The sequence below is a fragment of the Ctenopharyngodon idella genome, chromosome 10 (genome assembly GCF_019924925.1).
Source record: "Ctenopharyngodon idella isolate HZGC_01 chromosome 10, HZGC01, whole genome shotgun sequence".
NCBI classification, from domain to species: domain Eukaryota; kingdom Metazoa; phylum Chordata; class Actinopteri; order Cypriniformes; family Xenocyprididae; genus Ctenopharyngodon; species Ctenopharyngodon idella.
In genome coordinates this window covers 25,856,982-25,879,038 of record NC_067229.1, presented here as the reverse complement: position 1 = coordinate 25,879,038, position 22,057 = coordinate 25,856,982, and the positions used below count along the sequence as shown (strand labels likewise).

The 22,057-nt window shown below is 37.4% G+C and overlaps 1 protein-coding gene across 3 annotated transcripts in view; it reads left to right on the top strand.

Annotated features, from left to right (window-relative positions):
- Positions 1 to 19,318, top strand: part of cdc42se2 (CDC42 small effector 2) — a 43,324-nt gene extending 24,006 nt beyond the window's left edge. For 2 of the 3 annotated variants that reach the window (XM_051908106.1, XM_051908110.1), the window contains exons 2-5: positions 1,995 to 2,268; positions 8,233 to 8,334; positions 9,626 to 9,739; positions 15,248 to 19,318. In XM_051908106.1, coding sequence (XP_051764066.1) covers positions 2,215 to 2,268; positions 8,233 to 8,334; positions 9,626 to 9,721 — 252 coding nt within the window. In that variant the 5' untranslated portion in view covers positions 1,995 to 2,214 and the 3' untranslated portion in view covers positions 9,722 to 9,739; positions 15,248 to 19,318. The remainder of the gene's footprint in view (positions 1 to 1,994; positions 2,269 to 8,232; positions 8,335 to 9,625; positions 9,740 to 15,247) is intronic. The other variant, XM_051908111.1, reaches the window with a different exon arrangement.
- Positions 19,319 to 22,057: the final 2,739 nt, after the last annotated feature.

Here is a 22,057-nt window from a genome sequence, read left to right as displayed (position 1 = left end):
AGCTACTGTATGTTGTTTGATTATTTACATGTAAGTATATAATAACAGTCTCTTTAATAGTTATAACAGCATGTGTTATTTACTATCTAACATTTAACCAAGATCTGAATGTGATGTTTATGTTAACATTATGATGAGTTGGGCGAGGCTGAGAACTGTGGGAGCGAAGGGATGCCAGTGACTTGATTGTTAACGACAGACCACACTGGCCTTGCTCTGCTTCCACGGCTCTTGGCTCCGCCCCACTTGTCACAAAAAAGTTCTACTAACTTAAAAAAAATTAGTTTACTTAAATATTTTGAGTATTCTTAACTTATTGAGTTTTACAGTGCTCCTGTTCTGTCATCATTGCTTTGTACCAATGCTAATTTTTGCTTAGTCTTATGTAACTTTATTACTTTGAGTTTGATGAACTTAAACCATTTAAGGCAATCAGATCCCTCAAATCATTCAAGTAGCTATATAGTTGTTAAGACTTAGTTAGATTGGTTACATGAATTCAAACTGAATAAATGGAATAAACTTAAAATCTTTAAGTTGAGTTTACTCTAATGATTGACTAAACCAACACTAAAATATAAGTGAATTTAACTTAATGTATATAAGTTTACAGTACTCAAACTTATTGGTTTTAAACCTTAAATGGTTTAAGGAAATCGGTTTCCTCAAATGGTTTGAGTTACCATAACTTATCGGGATTTACAGCGTAGTGAATGTCTGGATTTAACATAAATTTAGTATTTAAAAGGTTTCGTACAAGAATCTCCAACACTCATGAACCAATTGTGTAAATCAGGGGTTCCCAAACTCCTTAGATGTAAAATATTTACTTGAAGTACCCCTGAGATTTTAAATTATATATTAAATATTATATTATAAATTAAATAATTCTATAATTTAATGACACATTCGCATGTTCACGCTTCTCTGATGTTGGTTAATGTTCACATGACGTGCAAGTACACAGATAAAACATATAATCTTGTTTTAGCAAGGGTTTTAATTTCATTGTTTTTATTTTAAAATGATATATGGGCTGCACGACTTGGCCAAAAAATTATATTGTGATTATTTTGTCAAATATTGCCATTGCGATTTGAACTGCGATATGACATTTCATTTCATTCCATATAAAAATGTGTCATATTGCAACTGCTAAGTCATTCAGACATAAAAAAACAAAGACTCTACTCTAATTTAAAGGACGTTCACACGTGTGTTCACCCTTTACAAGAACCAACTACTATTACAAGTTACAATGCCAATATTTATGAAAAATATTATTCACTTTCAAACATTCAGAATGCTGCTGGTAAAATGCTGTAAAGGTCTATCCACAAAAATGTTGCCAATTATGCAAATGTGAATCTAAATGAATTGAACCAGAGATGCAGTTATAGGTCCCAATATACTCACGTTTATTTATGTAGCACCTTATACAACATTGCTTTATTGGACTGAACAGAAAAAATGAACCGGAGAAGATTTCCACATCAAAAAAGGTGGAGCCACAGAGCCACACCTATCTAGTATTATGTTATTTCCACAGACCCATGGTAGTTCGAAGGTGTTTACCTGCCAGAACAAACTTTTCTGGAACATTCGCATTGTCAATTTCTTTTGAACTCCATAAACAAACTCCAAATGAACTTCCTTTTGACCTGATTTTGTTCGAAATGATGTCACACCAATTCATTCTTCGTTTTTGTGTATATCAGGGAGTTTACTCTGAACGAGCCACTCTGAAAACATGCTGAAAATAAGCTGCACACGTGAAAAAGAACGCAGTGCCGCTCTTCGCAATGAAACACCCAGCACAGCAGACTATATACTTCAATTAAATCACAGCCTTTGATTTGATAATGATTTGATATATTGTTTTATTTCGATAAATTGTGCAGCCCCATTTGTTTATTTTAATGTCACATTAACATAACCAAATGGGAGCGTGAAGCCCTGGTGTAAATGATCTGACAGATTCTTGTGTCCTGCAGGTCTGAGTGTTTGCTAAGTGGACAGAGCCGTAATCAAGCTCCCTGTCTGGATCTCTGCCAGCGCTCTCTTCCTGCTCCCCTGTCCCTGGATCCTGACCTCAGGCTGAATAATTCCGCCATCACCCCAGATTGGATCTTTGAAACGTGGGACCCTGTCCAGAACCCCCAGAGCCCCTCCGGGCCCACGGGCACAGCGGCACTTTAGGACTGTCTGCTAGTCATGAGTGAATTCTGGTTGTGCTTCAACTGCTGTATCGCCGAGCAGCCGCAGCCGGTAAGAGGAACAATGAATGTTCAGGCTCCAAACCACAGAAACCAGGAAGAAATCGTTTTGATTTCACCTGCTCGTCCCAGTTCCTGTTTCCCTGCCGAGTTGAGAGTTACCCGTTTCTACATTTCTCTTTGTTTTTTATATTATCCGTTAAGTCCACTTAAAATGTTAGTCAAGGTTTTTTTTTCTGGCATAAAACATTCATAATATTGTTCTTTCGTGACCATTTTCAGTCCCACTTTATATTAGGTTTCTTTAACTAGTGTGCACTTACATGATAAAATTAAGCTTTTGATACCACATGTTGTTCTGCCAGATTGGCATTTGCAGCTATTGAGGTTGTGATACGGGTAGGGTAGGCCGGAGGATTTCGGTTGGGGTACATCAGCTGTGTAATTACATGCAGTTATTTAAAGGAAAGTACAGTGTAAAAACATGTATGTAAACAAGATAAAGTATATTGATCAAATGTTCTGTGTAAATACTCAAAGAAAGTGGGTCGCTATTTTCCTTTCTCTCTGGCCAAAATTCATTTTAAATATGCTAAAAATACATTACCGGTCAAAAGTTTGGAATAATTATGATTTTTTTATGTTTTTGAAAGAAGCCCCTTCTGCTCACCAAAGCTGCATTTATTTGATCAAAAATACATTAAAAATAATATACTTTATATAATATAATATAATATAAGTAATACTATGAAATATTATTACAATTTAAAATAACTGTTTTCTATGTGAATCTAATAAATGTAATTTATTCCTGTGTTCAAAGCTGAATTTTCATCATCATTACTCCAGTCTTCAGTGTCACTCTCAAGGATCAAAACTTTTAAACTGTAATAATATTTCACAATATTACTATTTCTACTGTATTTTTGATCAAATAAATGCAAAATATATTTTTCAAATTAACAATATATTGAGTTTAAATCTTTAGAAAATATATTTCCAATCTTAAAATACATTTTCAGTAAATGCAAAACATATTTTAAAATATATTTTGGACAATATATATATATATATTGAGATATTAGAAAATATTTTTACACACACAAAGCATTATGAGTAGGGCTGCACGATATATGAAAATTATCAAAATATCGCACATGTATGTATCGCAGTATGCACGTTGCATTGGCTTGCGATAACTGCATGATTTTAATACTCCAAAAGATAACAAAACTTCCACATTTTAGGTCGCTGCAGAGAGTAGACTGGACACATGACTGTTACATGCATGTGACATACTTAATTTTATTAAATGCAATAAGCGAAGTATTCACGCACACAACAAGCCGCCTCTCGGATAGTGTGTGATCCCGAATTCGGATCTCTTCAGCTTACAGCAGATACACACAAAATTATGTCAAAATGCCCATCCTGGCGAGTATTCATGTAAACACAGTCAGTTATAATCTTAATTGGAGTAAATATAACTATATATTGGATCCGTGCAGCTCTTAAAGTGACAGCAGCCTAATAAACCTGCTGCTGTCTGTGTGCTTAATGTTAATCAAACAACAAAAGACAAAGAGAAAATCCCTCATTGCTCTTGACTGAACAACTTTTGTAGCTTTAATAAGAATCAGTGTATATTTAATTCATACAGTGAAGACTAAGCAGTGTTTTATTTTTACATTTGAATATTCAATTTCTGTTGAATAACTTGCCATTTTTTGTTAAATAAACCCATTGTAGGCCTACCTGAAACCCTAAACCCCCTGGTTTACACTGACGTTAAAATGACACCTACTTTTTATGTAAACACTGCTGTTCACTTTCAGAAGTTAGGGATGCTTTCTTCTCTCAAAAAGAATGTGAAACATGTAAGTTGGTTATATCATTTTCAGTTTTTACATTTATTTAAATATAATTAAAATTTATTTTACACACTTTATCGTATTGCATATCGAATATTGCATTAAGGAGTTATCATGCAGCTATAATTGTGTGTGTGTTTGATGAGTCTCTTACCCTTGTCTTGAGTCTCAGCTCTATGTGGATGTGAATGTTTTTGCCCCAACCATTTTTAATCAACACACTTCCATTGAGACGTCAGCTGTCACAACATAGTAATGTCAGAATTTGTCTCTGCTCAGTTAATAAAGCAGACAAGATTTATAACAACAGAAATACTTTAGCCCCAACAGGCGTACCATGACATCACATAACCATAGAAGGATTTACGCTCAGAGCCCCTCTTTGATGAAATAGCTGGTGTTAAAGAATGTGTGGATGTTGTTATTCAAAGGTGTTTATATTGTTGCATGTCAATGAATAAAGGCTGACCAGCATGAAATGTAGTAAGGAGGGTAGTTTCAGTAAATGAAGGTCAATAAGAATCTACTGAAGGAAATGTAACCGTCTAAGCAGTATTTTTTGTTTGGTGACATTTTCTCTAAACTCATAAACAGTCAATATGTTGAATTGAGTTTGGTTTGACTGAAGTTCGGTATTGGGACAAGCTGAGAGATTTGCCACCTTTGGCCTTTTAAGCACGCAAGGAATTTCTGAGACTTGTTATTACAGGCACTTGTGAAGTTCGACTGACCGGTGACTGAAATTCGTGCCCATATTTTCTACTGCATTTTAATACTGATGTATTACTGTAAGTTTCCCTAATAGCTACATCCTGCAGTTTCCCTGCATACATCACCAGAGAGAAGTCTGACGTTTTCATTAGAAGATAGTTATGAAATTTTTGTTAAACATTACAAGGGCAAAACATTTTAAAAAATGGATCAAATGCACAGATGAATTCTTCACAATAAAATCCATAAACATGCAATTAGAAAATAAATAGGATATATTTTCATTTCATGCCAACTTTAAAAAAATGAGCTGAATCTTGTATAACTTAAAAAATTAAGTTGAAATTGGTTAAATTATGATGTTATTTTGAGTTAAAGTAATGGAAAAGCATATATTGCCATAACTTATTGATAATTTTTAGTATATACATATATATATATTTTTTTTTTTTTTTTTTTTACTTTTATTGTTTTCTTTTATTATTTGCTAATAATGAATTTTGTTATTCAATTTTGCTCATATTGTTTATGAATAATAATTTTATTTTTCATATGCGACCTCAGGTAACTCTATAATTCTGTATTAGTAAGCTCAAAAACAAATAATTAGCATAAAACAGCATAATTAGACCTAAACCGACTCATAAAACACAAACAGATCTAGTATTATCACTGCAGAGAAGAAATACCTAACAAGAATGGTAGGAACATCAAACTTAAACCACACCTAAAAATGCATGAATGTCATTGTAGTAAATAAAATATCAAAGCAAATGGCATTTATATAAAAATAGCACAAATACACTTTTCAAGAAACGAGAAATACACACACAAAAAATATGTTTTCTAGATTTGAGATAAAACAGTACTACAATGGTATAGTACCTAGACATATGGTTATGCCCAAAACAGGGTCTCTGACTTATCTGTCCTGTGACAAAAAACACTTTGATATATTATCTAATGCAATGACAGTGATGCATTTTTAAGTTTGACTTAATTGTCCAAATACTTGTTGACACCACTCTAGGTGTTTTACTTTAATGGAATTCTTCTCAGTATTGCTATTAATAAATTAATAACAATTTTAGTGCAAAAGTTTTCATCTGAACTTAAGGGTGGCTAATCTTAAATCAGTGTGTAATTTAGGAAGATGGGTGCTTATTAGGTCACATTTTCCCCAGAGCAAAGAGTATGCGTCCTAATTACGAGCTGTCATCTGTCCTGGGATGAGCACTGAAACCTTCATACACGACGAAGATAGAGGATCTATATCAGTGCCTGATTATACAACAGCAACAGCATCATACAGACGCCACACCAAACACATACAGGAGACTCAACTCGCAATTAACTTTGAGGTTTTTATTTGGTATCTATTTTTTATCTACTCTTAATGAATAGCTTATGCACTAGCGTTTAAAAGTTTGGAGTCTGTAAGATTTTTAAATCTTTTTGATATATATATATATATTTATATATATACTGTATATATATATATTAGTGCTGTCATATATATATTAACAAACTTTTATGTTAGATGCGATTAATTGATTTGACAGCACTAATAATTTTAACATCTGAAAGAATGTAAAAGTCATTATCAGTGAATTATAACTTAAATTTAAGTCTACTGTGAGATTAGAAGACGTGGAATATAGTAGGCTACATGAGACATATGAACAATCTTTATAGAGTTTTATTGGTACAGGTTTGGTATGTTGCATAGAAAAGATTATTGTTTGTTACACCAACGCTATCTCACGACCAATTCATACGTATTTTACGAGGTGGCTAATTCGTAAGACCTCACTGGTACGAATTAATATGATTTGTCTAAATCTCTGTGTCAGGTAGGTTTAGGGACGGGGTTAGGGGTAGGTCATAAGTAGGAATTCATACGAATTTGGCAACTTGTAAAAAACATACGATTTATCAAAAAACGTAAGAATTCGTATGAGTGAGGTCGTACGAATTCATACGAATTAGCCACCTCGTAAAATACATGCGAATTGCCGTGAGATCGGGTTGTTTACACAGAGAAAAATAGTATACAGATTTGGAATAACATGGATGAGTGTTTGACAGAATAGTGTCAGAATTTACATCTTTCGTTTCCTTTTTATTAACTGTTCATTTTAATATTTAGCTTGAGTGAGTACCACAAAAATGTGGACCAGTATTTCCTACAACTGAAGCTCTAGGTTTCATCAATGCAGAAGCCGTGGGCTTTGAAATGCCAACTTTCCCGCTGTCATAGCAACTGCAGTATGTCATGTCTGACCTGATACTGAGTAACTGATGGCTAAAGGTTTCTGTCAGTGTCTAGCACATTAAGAGCAATGATTGACTTTTAATCTGTTTAACAAATGAGCCAAAGCCAAGCAAGGATTTCCTCTTAACTTTGAATTGACTAAGAGTCAGTTCTGTACAGTAATGCTGTCATGTGTAAACATACAACCTATTTGTATTTGTAACCTATCTGAATCTATTCAAACATTTATCAATAATGTTGTTATTCAATATGCAGTAAACTGCACAGTATTCAGTCTTTATGATTTATGAAACTTTCTCTGCCTAAGTAACACATGGTGGATTTATGAAGCGAGGAGGCTGGGTTTGAGCTTTTTTAGTCCAAACTCATTTTCTATTGCCATTTTTCTTCACAGTTTACGCATTAAACCTGTTTATGATTTTTTAGCATATTCCTGAAAATGATCTGCTCAAACTAAAACCTTGGTATTGATGGCATACTACTGGTTTCTATTGAAAGTAGACGGAAGATCTACCTATGAGTCAATAAATTTATGTCACTGAGATTAAATATGTAGAAAAGTCATTTGAAGAAGGATATCTGTATTTGTTATATTATGACACAAGAATACACTTGTCAGTAATTGTTGAATATCCTACTGTACGTTGGGATGTCAACCAGATACTGGCGCTGGACATACGTGTACTATTCATTTGAAATATTACGGTTATTGCCAATACTGGTATATTGCGACACCCCTAATTAACACGATAACGATATTTCATTTTTTAAATATCGCGGTTATCGTCACTACTGTTATATCGTGACACCCCTAATATATACATTGAGCAACACGCATACATAGAACACATCAAATATGGTAAATGGAAGCTCAAACGTGCTTGATGCAAGAGAAAAAAACTAATTTCAGTGGAGGGACAGAAATCTCTCAGGTTTCATTAAAAATATCTTCATTTGTGTTTTAAAGATTAACAAAAGTCATGCAGGTTTTGAATGACATGAGGGTGAGTAAATGATGACAGAATTCTCATTTTTGGTTGAACTGTCCCTTTAATGTAAAGCTATAAAGGGTAAAGGAAAATTTGAATAGTTGCTGAAAAAAATCTTGAATTTGCTTGTTCAGATGTGTGTTCAATCATGTTTGTTTTTCACTTTGCAGAAGAGGCGGAGACGTATAGATCGAAGTATGATCGGCGAACCAACCAATTTTGTCCACACGGCCCACGTAGGATCCGGAGATATCTTCAGTGGCATAAACTCTGTAAGTACAGCGAATGTTCGATTCACAATCACATCTCATTGTAATTCAGATTACAGTTCAATTACATAATGTAGCTCAGTAGATCTCAGTGTGTATCAATGACATTGTAGGGCTGCAAATCTTTTGCAGTTACCTTGCCTAGTTACCTTTTGCTTTGCTCTTTCTGAAGTACATGGATGTTTTGAGGGTCTCCATATGAAATTTATAGCTAGAAAGCGGGGACATAAGATGTTCTGCAGGTGTAGCAAACCTGCTTCTGGAGGGCTATAGTACCTTCCTGCAGATTCATGCTGCCCTCACATGCTATCGGAAATTTCCTATTTCCCACTTCTGAAGTCAAGATTACGAGCTTGTCGCATTCAAGTGCTTTGTTGTTGGAAATAATAGGAACCATGGAGTACACCAGGTTTGTTCTTGCCAATTTCTTGGGGAAATCTTATTAAAATTTTATTAATAAATCTTATTTCATCTTTAAGCAAAGTGCGCGCTCCTCACATCACATGTGCAGTAAAGCCTGCAATTGCCCTTATAAATCGCTTCACTTCTTTAACTTCATGGAAGATTATTTTATGGAAGGTTCAATGATTTTATATGTGTGTGTGTGTGGAATTGGAAGCAAGTAGAATACAGCTGTTTCTAGATCACACATCGTGCACCTGCAGTTAAAAACTAAACTCAGAATCAACTCGTAGAGGAGAGAATGGCACTCCTATCTCTGAAACTTGGGTATCAAAATTATCTCAGAGTTTCCCAGTAGTAAATACGACTTGAGAGGGCATTCATGTCCAATTTCCGACTAGGAAACTCATATTTACGATAATTACGATAGGTCGTGATGGCAAGCATCTGTTCCAACTTGCTACAAAACACTGCCTGGTAGTTCTAGTGATCCTAAACACCTTGATTAGCTGGCTCAGCTGTGTTTGATTAGGATTAGGTCTAGGCTATATCCAAAATATACCCTAATTGCCTATAACTACTGAATGAGCGAATGAAAATGAACGAGCCACTGAGTGTGCCAGAACGCTCTCTTCTTCTGTAATGCAGGAATTAATTCAAAATGACGCTCACAGTGTGTGTATTATTTAGCAGCTAGCCATTGCATGTGCACTGATTGTACACCCATTATTGTGGTGCGTTGTGGGATTGAATGAGTGAACTTGACAATGTCCAGTATAGGGGAGTATAGGGGGCAATTCTGGAAACAGCCCTAGACATCTCTGGTGTGCATAATGATTGGCTCTAAAGTAGTCTGAGTTGATTTTGCTTTAATCCTGTGAATTGTGTCTAGGTGAACTCAATCCAGAACCAAATGCAGTCAAAAGGAGGGTATGGAGGAGAGGCCATGTCTGTTAATGTACAGCTGGTGGATACAAAAGCAGGATAATGTGAGTTGTTGGCAGGGGTAAGTTAAACACTCCTTACTTTGGACTGTTTGTGGACTGTTTACCATATTTGATTTAATGTTAAAAGAACACTCCACTTTTTTTGAAAATAGGCTCATTTTCCAACTCCCCTAGAGTTAAACAGTTGAGTTTTACTGTTTTCGAATCCATTCAGCCGATCTCCGGGTCTGGCGGTACCACTTTTAGCATAGCTTAGCATAGTTCAGTGAATCTGATTAGACCGTTAGCATCTCGCTCAAAAATGACCAAAGAGTTTCGATATTTTTCCTATTTAAAACTTGACTCTTCTGTAGTTACATCGTGTACTAAGACCGACGGAAAATGAAAAGTTGCGATTTTCTAGGCCGATATGGCTAGGAACTATACTCTCATTCCGGCGTAATAATCAAGGAACTTTGCTGCCGTACCATGGGTGCAGCAGGCCTGTGACCCCCTGCTTGCACAGGGAGCGTGCCTTGCAACCATGGAGATATTTGTGAGAGGCGTAATATCATTGCGCCTGCTGCACCCATGGTACGGCAGTAAAGTTCCTTGATTATTACGCCGGAATGAGAATATAGTTCCTAGACATATCGGCCTAGAAAATCGCAACTTTTCATTTTCTGTCTTGGTACACAATGTACCTACAGAAGAGTCAAGTTTTAAATAGGAAAAATATCGAAACTCTTTGGTCATTTTTGAGCGAGATGCTAACGGTCTAATCAGATTCAATGAACTATGCTAAGCTATGCTAAAAGTGGTACCGCCAGACCCGGAGATCGGCTGAATGGATTCGAAAACGGTAAAAATCAACTGTTTAACTCTAGGGGAGTTAGAAAATGAGCCTATTTTCAAAAAAAGTGGAGTGTTCCTTTAAGTTCACATCCCCTTGTTTTTGAACTGGAATTTAAGGGTGTGTTTACACTGGTAGGTTTGGTTTGATTAAAACAAACTCTTGTGCGATTGCTCTGTTAATGCGGTTCATTTGAATAAGTGTGAACGCTGCCATCCGAACCCTGGTGCGCACCAAACAAGTGGACAGAGACCCCTGAAAAGGTGGGACTTGAACCAAATGAACTCTGGTGCAGTTCGACTGAAATATGAATGCAACATGGACCAAAGACATGTAACTGAACCAAAAACAGTTTGTGATGTCACAAGATGCGACCCTTAAAGGGGTATTCCTGTTTTTTCTCGTCATAGTCGCGATGTTGCCCATTACAGTTCAGTACAGGCATCAGAAACGCATCTCCTTGCAGTAAGTTTTCGTTTGTGTGTAACAAAGGAATTCCTGCTGCTGTTTTGACTCCTTTACACGTTTTATAAGCTCTTCACGAGTTCTCAGCTGGTAAAAATACCATCATATGTACAAGCACATACAACGACCGCATTTAGCCCAGCACACAGCATTGTTTTAGATGTTCGGTAAGTTCCATTTACATTGAAAAATAATGGAAAAGTAGTGCAGTGGAATGAAGAAACGTGTTCTGTGTGAATGGCCCCTTAGAATGTTACAGCTAGATGCTTAGCAACAGACAGCCAATCACATGCCTCATATTCACATGCTTTGGAGAGTCATGGAAAAAACATTGTATAAACAGTAGTTACAGCATTTAAGTGGAAAATATCAAATGGTGACAGAAAACGCTTCAGTTGAAGAAGAGTGAAGAGGCCATTTCATTCTTACTTTTATAGTACGAAATGTCCATTGGGATAAACTTTAGATGGTAATGTATAATATGAGGATGTTCAATACTAGAGCCTTTATGTAAACAAGTCGCATGCAACGTTTATCCAAACAGTGACACTGACACTGCAAATATGCAAATAAAGACGTTAACCCAGGGTTTAGGAATGTACAGTGTGAAACAGCAATTTATGAATACCCAGGATTAATTAATTAGATTAACCCTAGGTAAATTATGAGCAGTGTGAAATGTGAAGCAAGATAACCCAGGATTCCCTTTACTCTGGGTTTAGTATCACCCAAGGTTGACTATTTCAAGTGTGAAAAGCAAAACTAGCACCCCCTGATGGTAGGAAAGAAAATCAGCCTTATCATTAAAACCATGTGCAGGGCATGGCACTGTTACAGTTGTTGCTTGTTTTGAAAAAGGCAGTTGCTAACAAGTGTCTAAGGGGTCGTTTACATGACACCATTTGACACCACTAAAATTGAACTTTTTATGCTTTTTGGTCATTCATTTACATGACAACAGCATTTTGGCGGGGTGAAAGCACAAGTTTTTGAAAACGATACCATTATCGTCTTTGTGTAAACTACAAAAATGCAAATTTGTGAAAACTGTGATGTCGTGCATGTGTATTATGTGTTCAGTCTATAGGCGGGTAATGTTTCTTTACAAACTGACTTTGCCAACTACTGGTCTGGAATGAATAATACAGCATTTTTAGTTATTTTCTGCTGATCAGTACATCGTTGTCATGTAAACATGCGCTAAAGGGGACTACAGAGGTTGTTGGGGACATTAAACATCATTAGCTGAACAGGTTAAACTCTCAATGTTTTTAATAAAGACTGAAAGAGTTGTTGGAAGCTTAATGGTGGTGACGTTGAAGTCATGTGACCGTAGTGTAGTTTGTTTAGCTTTAGCTTTTTAATTCTGTGATTGCATTTAAGAATTATACGCTTTTATTGGTCACAGAGCTTATTTTATGCAATATTCCAAAAGCCAATGGAAAAATCCTATTGGGTTTTTGTTGAGGGAACTAGAGTGATGCTAACTTACAGGTTGGCCTACAAAAATACATAATCACTACAGCGCTGTACATATATATATATATATATATATATATATATATATACAGGTGCTGGTCATATAATTAGAATATCATCAAAAAGTTGATTTATTTCACTAATTCCATTCAAAAAGTGAAACTTGTATATTATATTCATTCATTACACACAGACTGATATATTTCAAATGTTTATTTCTTTTAATTTTGATAATTATAACTGACAACTAAGGAAAATCCCAAATTCAGTTTCTCAGAAAATTAGAATATTACTTAAGACCAATACAAAGAAAGGATTTTTAGAAATCTTGGCCAACTGAAAAGTATGAACATGAAAAGTATGAGCATGTACAGCACTCAATACTTAGTTGGGGCTCCTTTTGCCTGAATTACTGCAGCAATGCGGCGTGGCATGGAGTCGATCAGTCTGTGGCACTGCTCAGGTGTCATAAGAGCCCAGGTTGCTCTGATAGTGGCCTTCAGCTCTTCTGCATTGTTGGGTCTGGCATATCGCATCTTCCTCTTCACAATACCCCATAGATTTTCTATGGGGTTAAGGTCAGGCGAGTTTGCTGGCCAATTAAGAACAGGGATACCATGGTCTTTAAACCAGGTACTGGTAGCTTTGGCACTGTGTGCAGGTGCCAAGTCCTGTTGGAAAATGAAATTTGCATCTCCATAAAATTGGTCAGCAGCAGGAAGCATGAAGTGCTCTAAAACTTCCTGGTATATGGCTGCGTTGACCTTGGACCTCAGAAAACACAATGGACCAACAACAGCAGATGACATGGCACCCCAAACCATCACTGACTGTGGAAACTTTACACTGGACCTCAAGCAACGTGGACTGTGTGCCTCTCCTCTCTTCCTCCAGACTCTGGGACCCTGATTTCCAAAGGAAATGCAAAATTTACTTTCATCAGAGAACATAACTTTGGACCACTCAGCAGCAGTCCAGTCCTTTTTGTCTATAGCCCAGGCTGTTGTTCAAGAGTGGCTTGACACAAGGAATGCGACAGCTGAAACCCATGTCTTGCATACGTCTGTGCGTAGTGGTTCTTGAAGCACTGACTTCAGCTGCAGTCCACTCTTTGTGAATCTCCCCCACATTTTTGAATGGGTTTTGTTTCACAGTCCTCTCCAGGTTGCAGTTATCCCTATTGCTTGTACACTTTTTTCTACCACATCTTTTCCTTCACTTCGTCTCTCTATTAATGTGCATGGACACAGAGCACTGTGAACAGCCAGCCTTTTTTGCAATGACCTTTTGTGTCTTGCCCTCCTTGTGCAAGGTGTCAATGGTCGTCTTTTGGACAACTGTCAAGTCAGCAGTCTTCCCCATGATTGTGTAGCCTACAGAACTAGACTGAGAGACCATTTAAAGGCCTTTGCAGGTGTTTTGAGTTAATTAGCTGATTAGAGTGTGGCACCAGGTGTCTTCAATATTGAACCTTTTCACAATATTCTAATTTTCTGAGATACTGAATTTGGGATTTTCCTTAGTTGTCAGTTATAATCATCAAAATTAAAAGAAATAAACATTTGAAATATATCAGTCTGTGTGTAATGAATGAATATAATATACAAGTTTCACTTTTTTAATGGAATTAGTGAAATAAATCAACTTTTTGATGATATTCTAATTATATGACCAGCACCTGTATATATATATACAGTATCTCACAGAAGTGAGTACACCCCTCACATTTTTGTAAATATTTTATTGTATTATCTTTTCATGTGACAACACTGAAGAAATGACACTTTGCTACAATGTAAAGTAGTGAGTGTACAGCTTGTATAACAGTGTAAATTTGCTGTCCCCTCAAAATAACTCAACACACAGTCTTTAATGTTTATACCACTGGCCACAAAAGTGAGTACACCCCTAAGTGAAAATGTCCAAATTGTGCCCATTTAGCCATTTTCGGCAGCCAGGTGAGGAGTACAAAGACAAGTGTGTCTTGCCTACAGTCAAGCATGGTGGTGGGAGTGTCATGGTCTGGGCCTGCATGAGTGCTGCCGGCACTGGGGAGCAACAGTTCATTGAGGGAAACATGAATGCCAACATGTACTGTGACATACTGAGGCAGAGCATGATCCAACATATTGGATTCCAACATGATAACAACCCCAAACACACCTCCAAGACGACCACTGCCTTGCTAAAGAAGCTGAGGGTAAAGGTGATGGACTGGCCAAGCATGCCTCCAGACCTAAACCCTATTGAGCATCTGTGGGGCATCCTCAAACGGAAAGTGGAGGAGAGCAAGGTCTCTAACATCTACCAGCTCCGTGATGTCATCATGGAGGAGTGGAAGAGGACTCCAGTGGCAACCTGTGAAGCTCTGGTGAACTCCATGCCCAAGAGGGTTAAGGCAGTGCTGGAAAATAGTGGTGGCCACACAAAATATTGACACTTTGGGCCCAATTTGGACATTTTCACTTAGGGGTGTACTCACTTTTGTGGCCAGCAGTTTAGACATTAATGGCTGTGCGTTGAGTTATTTTGAGGGGACAGCAAATTTATACTGTTAAACAAGCTGTACACTCACTACTTTACATTGTAGCAAAGTGTCATTTCTTCAGTGTTGTCACATGAAAAGCTATATTAAATATTTACAAAAATGTGAGGGGTGTACTCACTTCTGTGAGATACTGTATATATATATATATATATATATATATATATAAACCCAGTGTACTGTATATGTTTCAGAAGTGGTTAGCCTCTTTGTATGATGCTAATCTGTGTGATATATTTTCCACAGGTTCTGTGATGAGTTATTTCTGCTCACTGGTTCCCCTCCAGCATCTCTTCATGTGCCCTCGGCAGCAACTTCTCACCTCATTCTTACCCAGCAAACAAATTGACAGTTGTGCACTCCATGGTAAAGAGGTCGTCCTGCCCATCGGACAGCAGGACACCACAGCGCTTCAGTGTTGTGTCCGCTACAGCTTCATAAACTACGCTCGCATGCCCCTCGATGCCCACCAGCCTAGAACTGCGAAGTGTGTCCCTGTTTTCTTCTGTGGTTTGCCATAAACTGTTGCTTTCTCATTACTCACATTTGTGGGTCTGGAACCAATAAGAACAGTTGTTTTGGGTTTGCTCATATTGCCATGAAAAGACTGGTTTTTATTTGTGGATTAATCATCAGCGCGGAGCCGACAACAATGTTTGTATAAGAAAGTGGCTGTACCTACAGTCATGTGGTGCCAAACTGATCAGTGCAACGGAAAGATAAGAAGTACTTTGTGTTTTAACATGAACACAACAAATGCCATTTATTAGGAAATGTGATTGTTACTTTGCTGTTTACATTGTTCCAATTTGCATTTCTATGTTTTTTTCTGTTCTCACTGTAATGATTTTTGGGATTAGAATTATAACTGATGTTGAAAGGCATGAGTGGCATTTCACCCTCTGCTCTGCTGTCTGCTGTGTCCATGTCAACGTCCGTAACTTGATGTAAAGCTATAGATAGTGTTCAGATAAAATGTATAAAAAAACAATTTTGTTTAGTTCTAGTGCTCTCTATTGATGTAGCTACAGTTACAGGGTCATTTCAATAAATAAGGTAAGAAGACCTGTGACGTGAAATTTACTCAGCTCAGGAAACATCAGTGGCACCTATCGGCCATAGTGTCCAGTTTGAAGATGACTGGACTCGTGATAGATCATGATTAAACCTTGAGATGCACAATAAGATCCTATTTCTGTGTGTAAAAGTACTGAGACACTAAGGGAACCCAGTGATGGAAAACTTGTGATATGGGAAGAAAAAAACTTTATTTCAATGATTTTGCGTTTTGCTCGCAAATGTTTTGCATTTCCCCAAGAAGCTCTTTGCGTTTTCTTTGGGAAACGCAAAAGCATTGACAGAATTTTTCCTCTCATGCCATTTTTTATGACCCTTAGTGGTTCTGTAGTAAAAGACACAACACCCACTGAAAATTTTCACCTGCTTGTAGAAGTCGTTCACTTGATTCAAACGTATTATGGAAATATTAAATGGGTACCTTATTTACTGAAAGGCCTTCATATTGCAAAGTCACGGACTGAATTCTGGGGCCGTTCCACTCTCCCTCGCCTACTTGTGTAGTTTTTTATACAAACATTGTTCTAGATTCTAGAAAATATATTTTCCTTTTGAAAGACACTGGCTGCGTCTGAAAACGTAACCAGCTGACTCGTTGCTTCGCTGCCCTATCAGGCAATGACTTTGTAAAATTTGCACATGAAGGAACCTCATAAAACTGTTTTCAGACAGAATTTTGAGGCAGTGCAACAGTTTAATGATCTGCAACAAAACAAAGCAAGTTTTGGTGATAACTGAGTGAATATTTAATTACTACAATACTAATTTGTCGCTAGAAATGACATCAAGTGGAAAATGATTAAAAATGTATATTTACACACAAACGGACCACCAACCGCAACTTTCAGATGCCGTATTTACTGTCTCGGAATGGAACACACAGGATTGTGGGATAACAAAGATTGTGGCTATACGTAAGTCCCCAAAAAGAAAGTAGACAAAGTAAATTATATTTTGCATAAAAAAGTACATTTTTGGGACTTTTTTGGATTGTGATGTCTTGTTCATAACAATTTAGTAACCTCCATACTTCTCAGAAAAAAAAAATCTGATTTGATTATGGAAAAAAATTGCTCAAAATGTGCTTAAATAATGAAAATAATGTTACAATGCATATATATTCTTTTAAATTTGAGGTGAATGTGAACTTGACCTGGACATGTTTTTGTGAGATTCATCTCTTGGCTGTTTTCAAGATTAAACAAGTAGTTTAATTAGATTTTCAGCTGATTTCAGCCAATTAGTCCAGCCAGTTGTGGGTTACCATACAGTGAACAGTACATATTAAGTCTTCTGAAACCTAATTAACCAGTATTGCCAATGCTATGACAAAAGCAAACTTTGTAATGGTATAAGACAAAAATAAGAATTATTTTACAGTACACTGTCACATAAGCAGTTAAGAACTGTATATTTGGGTATCCCTTTGATTTTGACCCAGTGTGGTATGGTTTATGAATTTTCATAAAGGGTAAAATCCTTTTAGTTGTTTGGTATTTTGTGCAATTTAAGGCCTGCTGTGTCATTGTGAATATATCAGATGAAATGTCAAATTTTGAAACATTGGCTTTGAGAAAGTCAAAAGATTACTTGTATTTGAGATAAATGCAAGTAAATTCCCATGTAGGTTTTAACATGGAATGCTAAATGTATCCCTGTTAACTGTTGTTGTTTTATCAAGTGCTTTATGTTTGTATATATCTGCACTCAGTTTGCCATAACCCTCCCTTAAGTTATTGTCCCTGTTTTTCTGCTGTTGTGTTTTCTTGGCATGTCCGTCTTAGGGCGTTACGCTGCCTCAGAGAGCTCTGTCAGTCCATTGACTTCAATGTGGATGATGCGCTTTATGGATGTAGAGAAAAAACCTGAGAGTATGCAAAAGTGACGTGCATCAAACCGCCATTTGAACCTTTGCTGCAAAACAAACTCACTCTATTCCTGCTTGATTTTAAACTGACCCGAGTCTTTCCACACCTTTAAAATACATATTTGTCAGATGCTCAGAGCTTTCTCTGGTGTGCATCCCTAAGCCATCAGCCATCTTGGCACTTTTTCTTAGTCATTTGGGGCCTCGTTCATGAAAGACAAGCGTGCTATATGTGAACTGAATTTCTGATGTAAGCTGGTTGAACAAATGATTTGAAGATATTCGCTGTGTTAAAGGGTTAGTTCACCCAAAAATGAAAATAATGTCATTAATTACTCACCCTCATGGCGTTCCACACCCGTAAGACCTTCGTTAATCTTCGGAACACAAATTAAGATATTTTTGTTGAAATCCGATGGCTCAGTGAGGCCTCCATAGCCAGCAATGACATTTCCTCTCTCAAGATTCATTCATGTACTAAAAACATATTTAAATCAGTTCATGTGAGTACAGTGGTTCAATATTAATATTATAAAGTGACGAGAATATTTTTGGTGCGCCAAAAAAAACAACTTATATAATGACTTATATAGTGATGGCCGATTTCAAAACACTGCGTCAGGAAGCTTCGGAGCGTTGTGAATCAGCGTGTCGAATCAGCGGTTCGGAGCGCCAAAGTCACATGATTTCAGCAGTTTGACACGCTGATTCATAACGCTCTAAAGCTTCCTGAAGCGGTGTTTTGAAATCGGCCATCACTATATAAGTCATTATTTTGTTTTTTTGGAGCACCAAAAATATTCTCGTCACTTTATAATATTAATATTGAACCACTGTACTCACATGAACTGATTTAAATATGTTTTTCTCAATTTGCGTTCCGAAGATTAACGAAGGTCTTACAAGTGTGGAACGCCATGAAGGTGAGTAATAAATGACATTATTTTCATTTTTGGGTGAACTAACCCTTTAATGTTTCATGAATGAGGCCCGTATTGTGTACTGGACTGAAATGGTACTGATGGCAGAAATTAGAGCGGATATGTGATGGAATGATAAAGACATTGAGAAGCCCATCTAGTTAGATTGGTGATTTTGTTTTTATTTTATTGCAATGTTATTTAAAGTGTGGCCAAAGTGTTGCCAACCAACATGCAATACATGACAATAAATCTCTGCCTTTGTTTTACCATAGATGAATTTCAGCATCAGGGAAACAAGCTCAGCTTTCTCAATATCAGATGTCAAACTTCTTTTTTTTTTCTTCTTCTTTTTTTTTTTTTTTTTTTTTGGTACCCATGTTATTTTACATTGTGTGTCAACTGGTAGATTACCTGATGTGTTCTGTTGAAATAAATATTTTTTACATGCAATATTATGAGCACTAATTTTTGCTAATTTTTACAGAATGAGAAATGTCAAAGTAATCATGTGTATTATAAAAATGTCTGCATTTAATATAGTGAATAGTATTATTAATATTAAATGTGGACAAAAACTGAAACAATTTAGCCAAACCACCTGTCAGCTTATTGATAAGGGATCAATCAGAATTTAGAATATAACCTTAAAACATACAGCAAAACAGCCATAAAATAATCACTGCACTCTTAAGGCAAACACCCCAGTCCTGATTCTCATGTACTGGGACAAGAAAGGCTGCAGTTATTTGATCAAAAGTGGGAGCACATGGAGAACGGTGTGATTCTCTTTTGAGTGTTGTTTCTGTGAGTGTGCCTGAGGTTAGATTATGAGCGCATGACACACTGACCCAATAGCAACATACCCATATAAACGACATTAGTGACTTTAGTGTTTGCAGCAGAACAAGGTCAGCAGTCACTCAACTGGAGGAATGTGCTTTTGCCACAGTTACAATCTTTATTCTGCATGAATTCTGCTGATGAAAATTAAAGGCGGGTGTGAAATATGCAACATCATAGCTATGTGAGGCATTTGTGTTTGCATTATGTCTGCATTTACATATAAAAAAAACATATTATGACACCAGACTACAAATATATATTAATACAATACAGTTTTGAGCTCTGTACATGCATCCCTTATGAAAAAGAAGTATACTTCAAGTTCATTTTATGAAGTATACTTAAGTAATGTTCAAGTATATTTTAAGTATACTTTATGTGGTAAGCCATCAACACCCCCAAAGCTTCACGGTCCTGGGTCGACATTTCAGTGGCAGGAAAAGTAGATTTGAAGTGAATTCCTGACCAGTGGACTAGCCAACACAACAATTCTGATACTCAGAATTAGGAACATACACTATATTGCCAAAAGTATTGGGACACCCCTCCAAATTATTGAATTCAGGTGTTCCAATCACTTCCATGGCCACAGGTGTATAAAATCAAGCACCTAGGCATGCAGACTGCTTCTACAAACATTTGTGAAAGAATGGATCGCTCTCAGGGGCTCAGTGAATTCAAGCGTGGTACCGTGATAGGTTGCCACCTGTGCAATAAGTCCATTCGTGAAAATTCCTCACTACTAAATATTCCACGGTCAACTGTTACTGGTATCATAACAAAGTGGAACCAATTGGGAACAACAGCAACTCAGCCACGAATTGGTACGCCACGTAAAACCACAGAGCGGGGTCAGCGCATGCTGAGGCACACAGTGCGCAGAAGTCGCCAACTTTCTGCAGAGTCAATAGTTACAGACCTCCAAACTTTGTGTGGCCTTCAGATTAGCTCAAGGACAGTGTGTAGAGAGCTTCATGGAATGGGTTTCCATGGCCGAGCAGCTACATCCAAGCCTTACATCACCAAGTGCAATGCAAAGCGTCGGATGCAGTGGTGTAAATCACGCCGCCACTGGACTCAAGAGCAGTGGAGACTTGCTCTTTGGAGTGACGAATCACACTTCTCTGTCTGGCAATCCGATGGACGAGTCTCGGTTTGGCGGTTGCCAGGAGAATGGTACTTGCCTGACTGCATTGTGCAAAGTGTACAGTTTGTTGGAGGAGGGATTAGGCTGTGTGTTCATCAAAGCGTTTTTAGCCAGCTGAAAATGCTAGGCGCTCTGCTTAAAACGCCTGTGATCTGTGAAAGTTTGTGAAAGTAATCTGTGAGTGCTTCAGAGTGCTTCGGCAGCGCATTTTTTTCAGTTGAGACGCTTTGTTGCTATGATATGGAATATCCGTGGCACTGTTACTTATAACTGATTTTGGAGGTAATTTGTTTCAGACTTAAAATGTTGACGCAATGTAGAGTACTTGCTGTGTATGTTCGGAGACCAGCAATATTTTCTCATCCATTTTGTTTTGTTCACTGCTTGTTGATGTTGTTGTACAGCAAGAATGTTGTGACAGTTGGTCGGTGTTGTATTTGTCCTGCCCCTTCTCCACTCTGATTGGATGGCTGAATAAAAAGTGACAGTGATGAGCGCAGCGTTTTACTCAAAGTTGAACATTCTTCAACTCGAGGCGACCGGTAAAAAACGCCGAGCTCTCAGCACTTGAGCGTGAAAATGATGCTCAGTGCCTCGTTACGCTCCTGGCGTTTAAAAAAACAAGGCGCTTCCATTGAAAACAATTGGAAAAGTACGCTAGCAGCTGGAAAAAACGCTTTGGTGGACACGGGGCCTTTTGGTGTTGGGCTTGGCCCTTTAGTTCCAGTGAAAGGAACTCTTAATGCTTCAGCATACAAAGACATTTTGGACAATTTCATGCTCCCAACTTTGTGGGAACAGTTTGGGGATGGCCTCTTCCTATTCCAACATGACTGTGCACCAGTGCACAAAGCAAGGTCCATAAAGACATGGATGAGCGAGTTTGGTGTGGAGGAACTTGACTGGCCTGCACAGAGTCCTGACCTCAACCCGATAGAACATCTTCGGGATGAATTAGAGCGGAGACTGCGAGCCAGGCCTTCTCGCCAACATCACTGCCTGACCTCACAAATGTGCTTCTAGAAGAATGGTCAAAAATTCCCATAAACTTCTAAACCTTGTGGAAAGCCTTCCCAGAAGAGTTGAAGCTGTTATAGCGGCAAAGGGTGGGCCAACTCCATATTAAACCATACGGATTAAGAATGGGATTTCATTAAAGTTCATGTGCACGTAAAGGCAGGCGTCCCAAAACTTTTGGC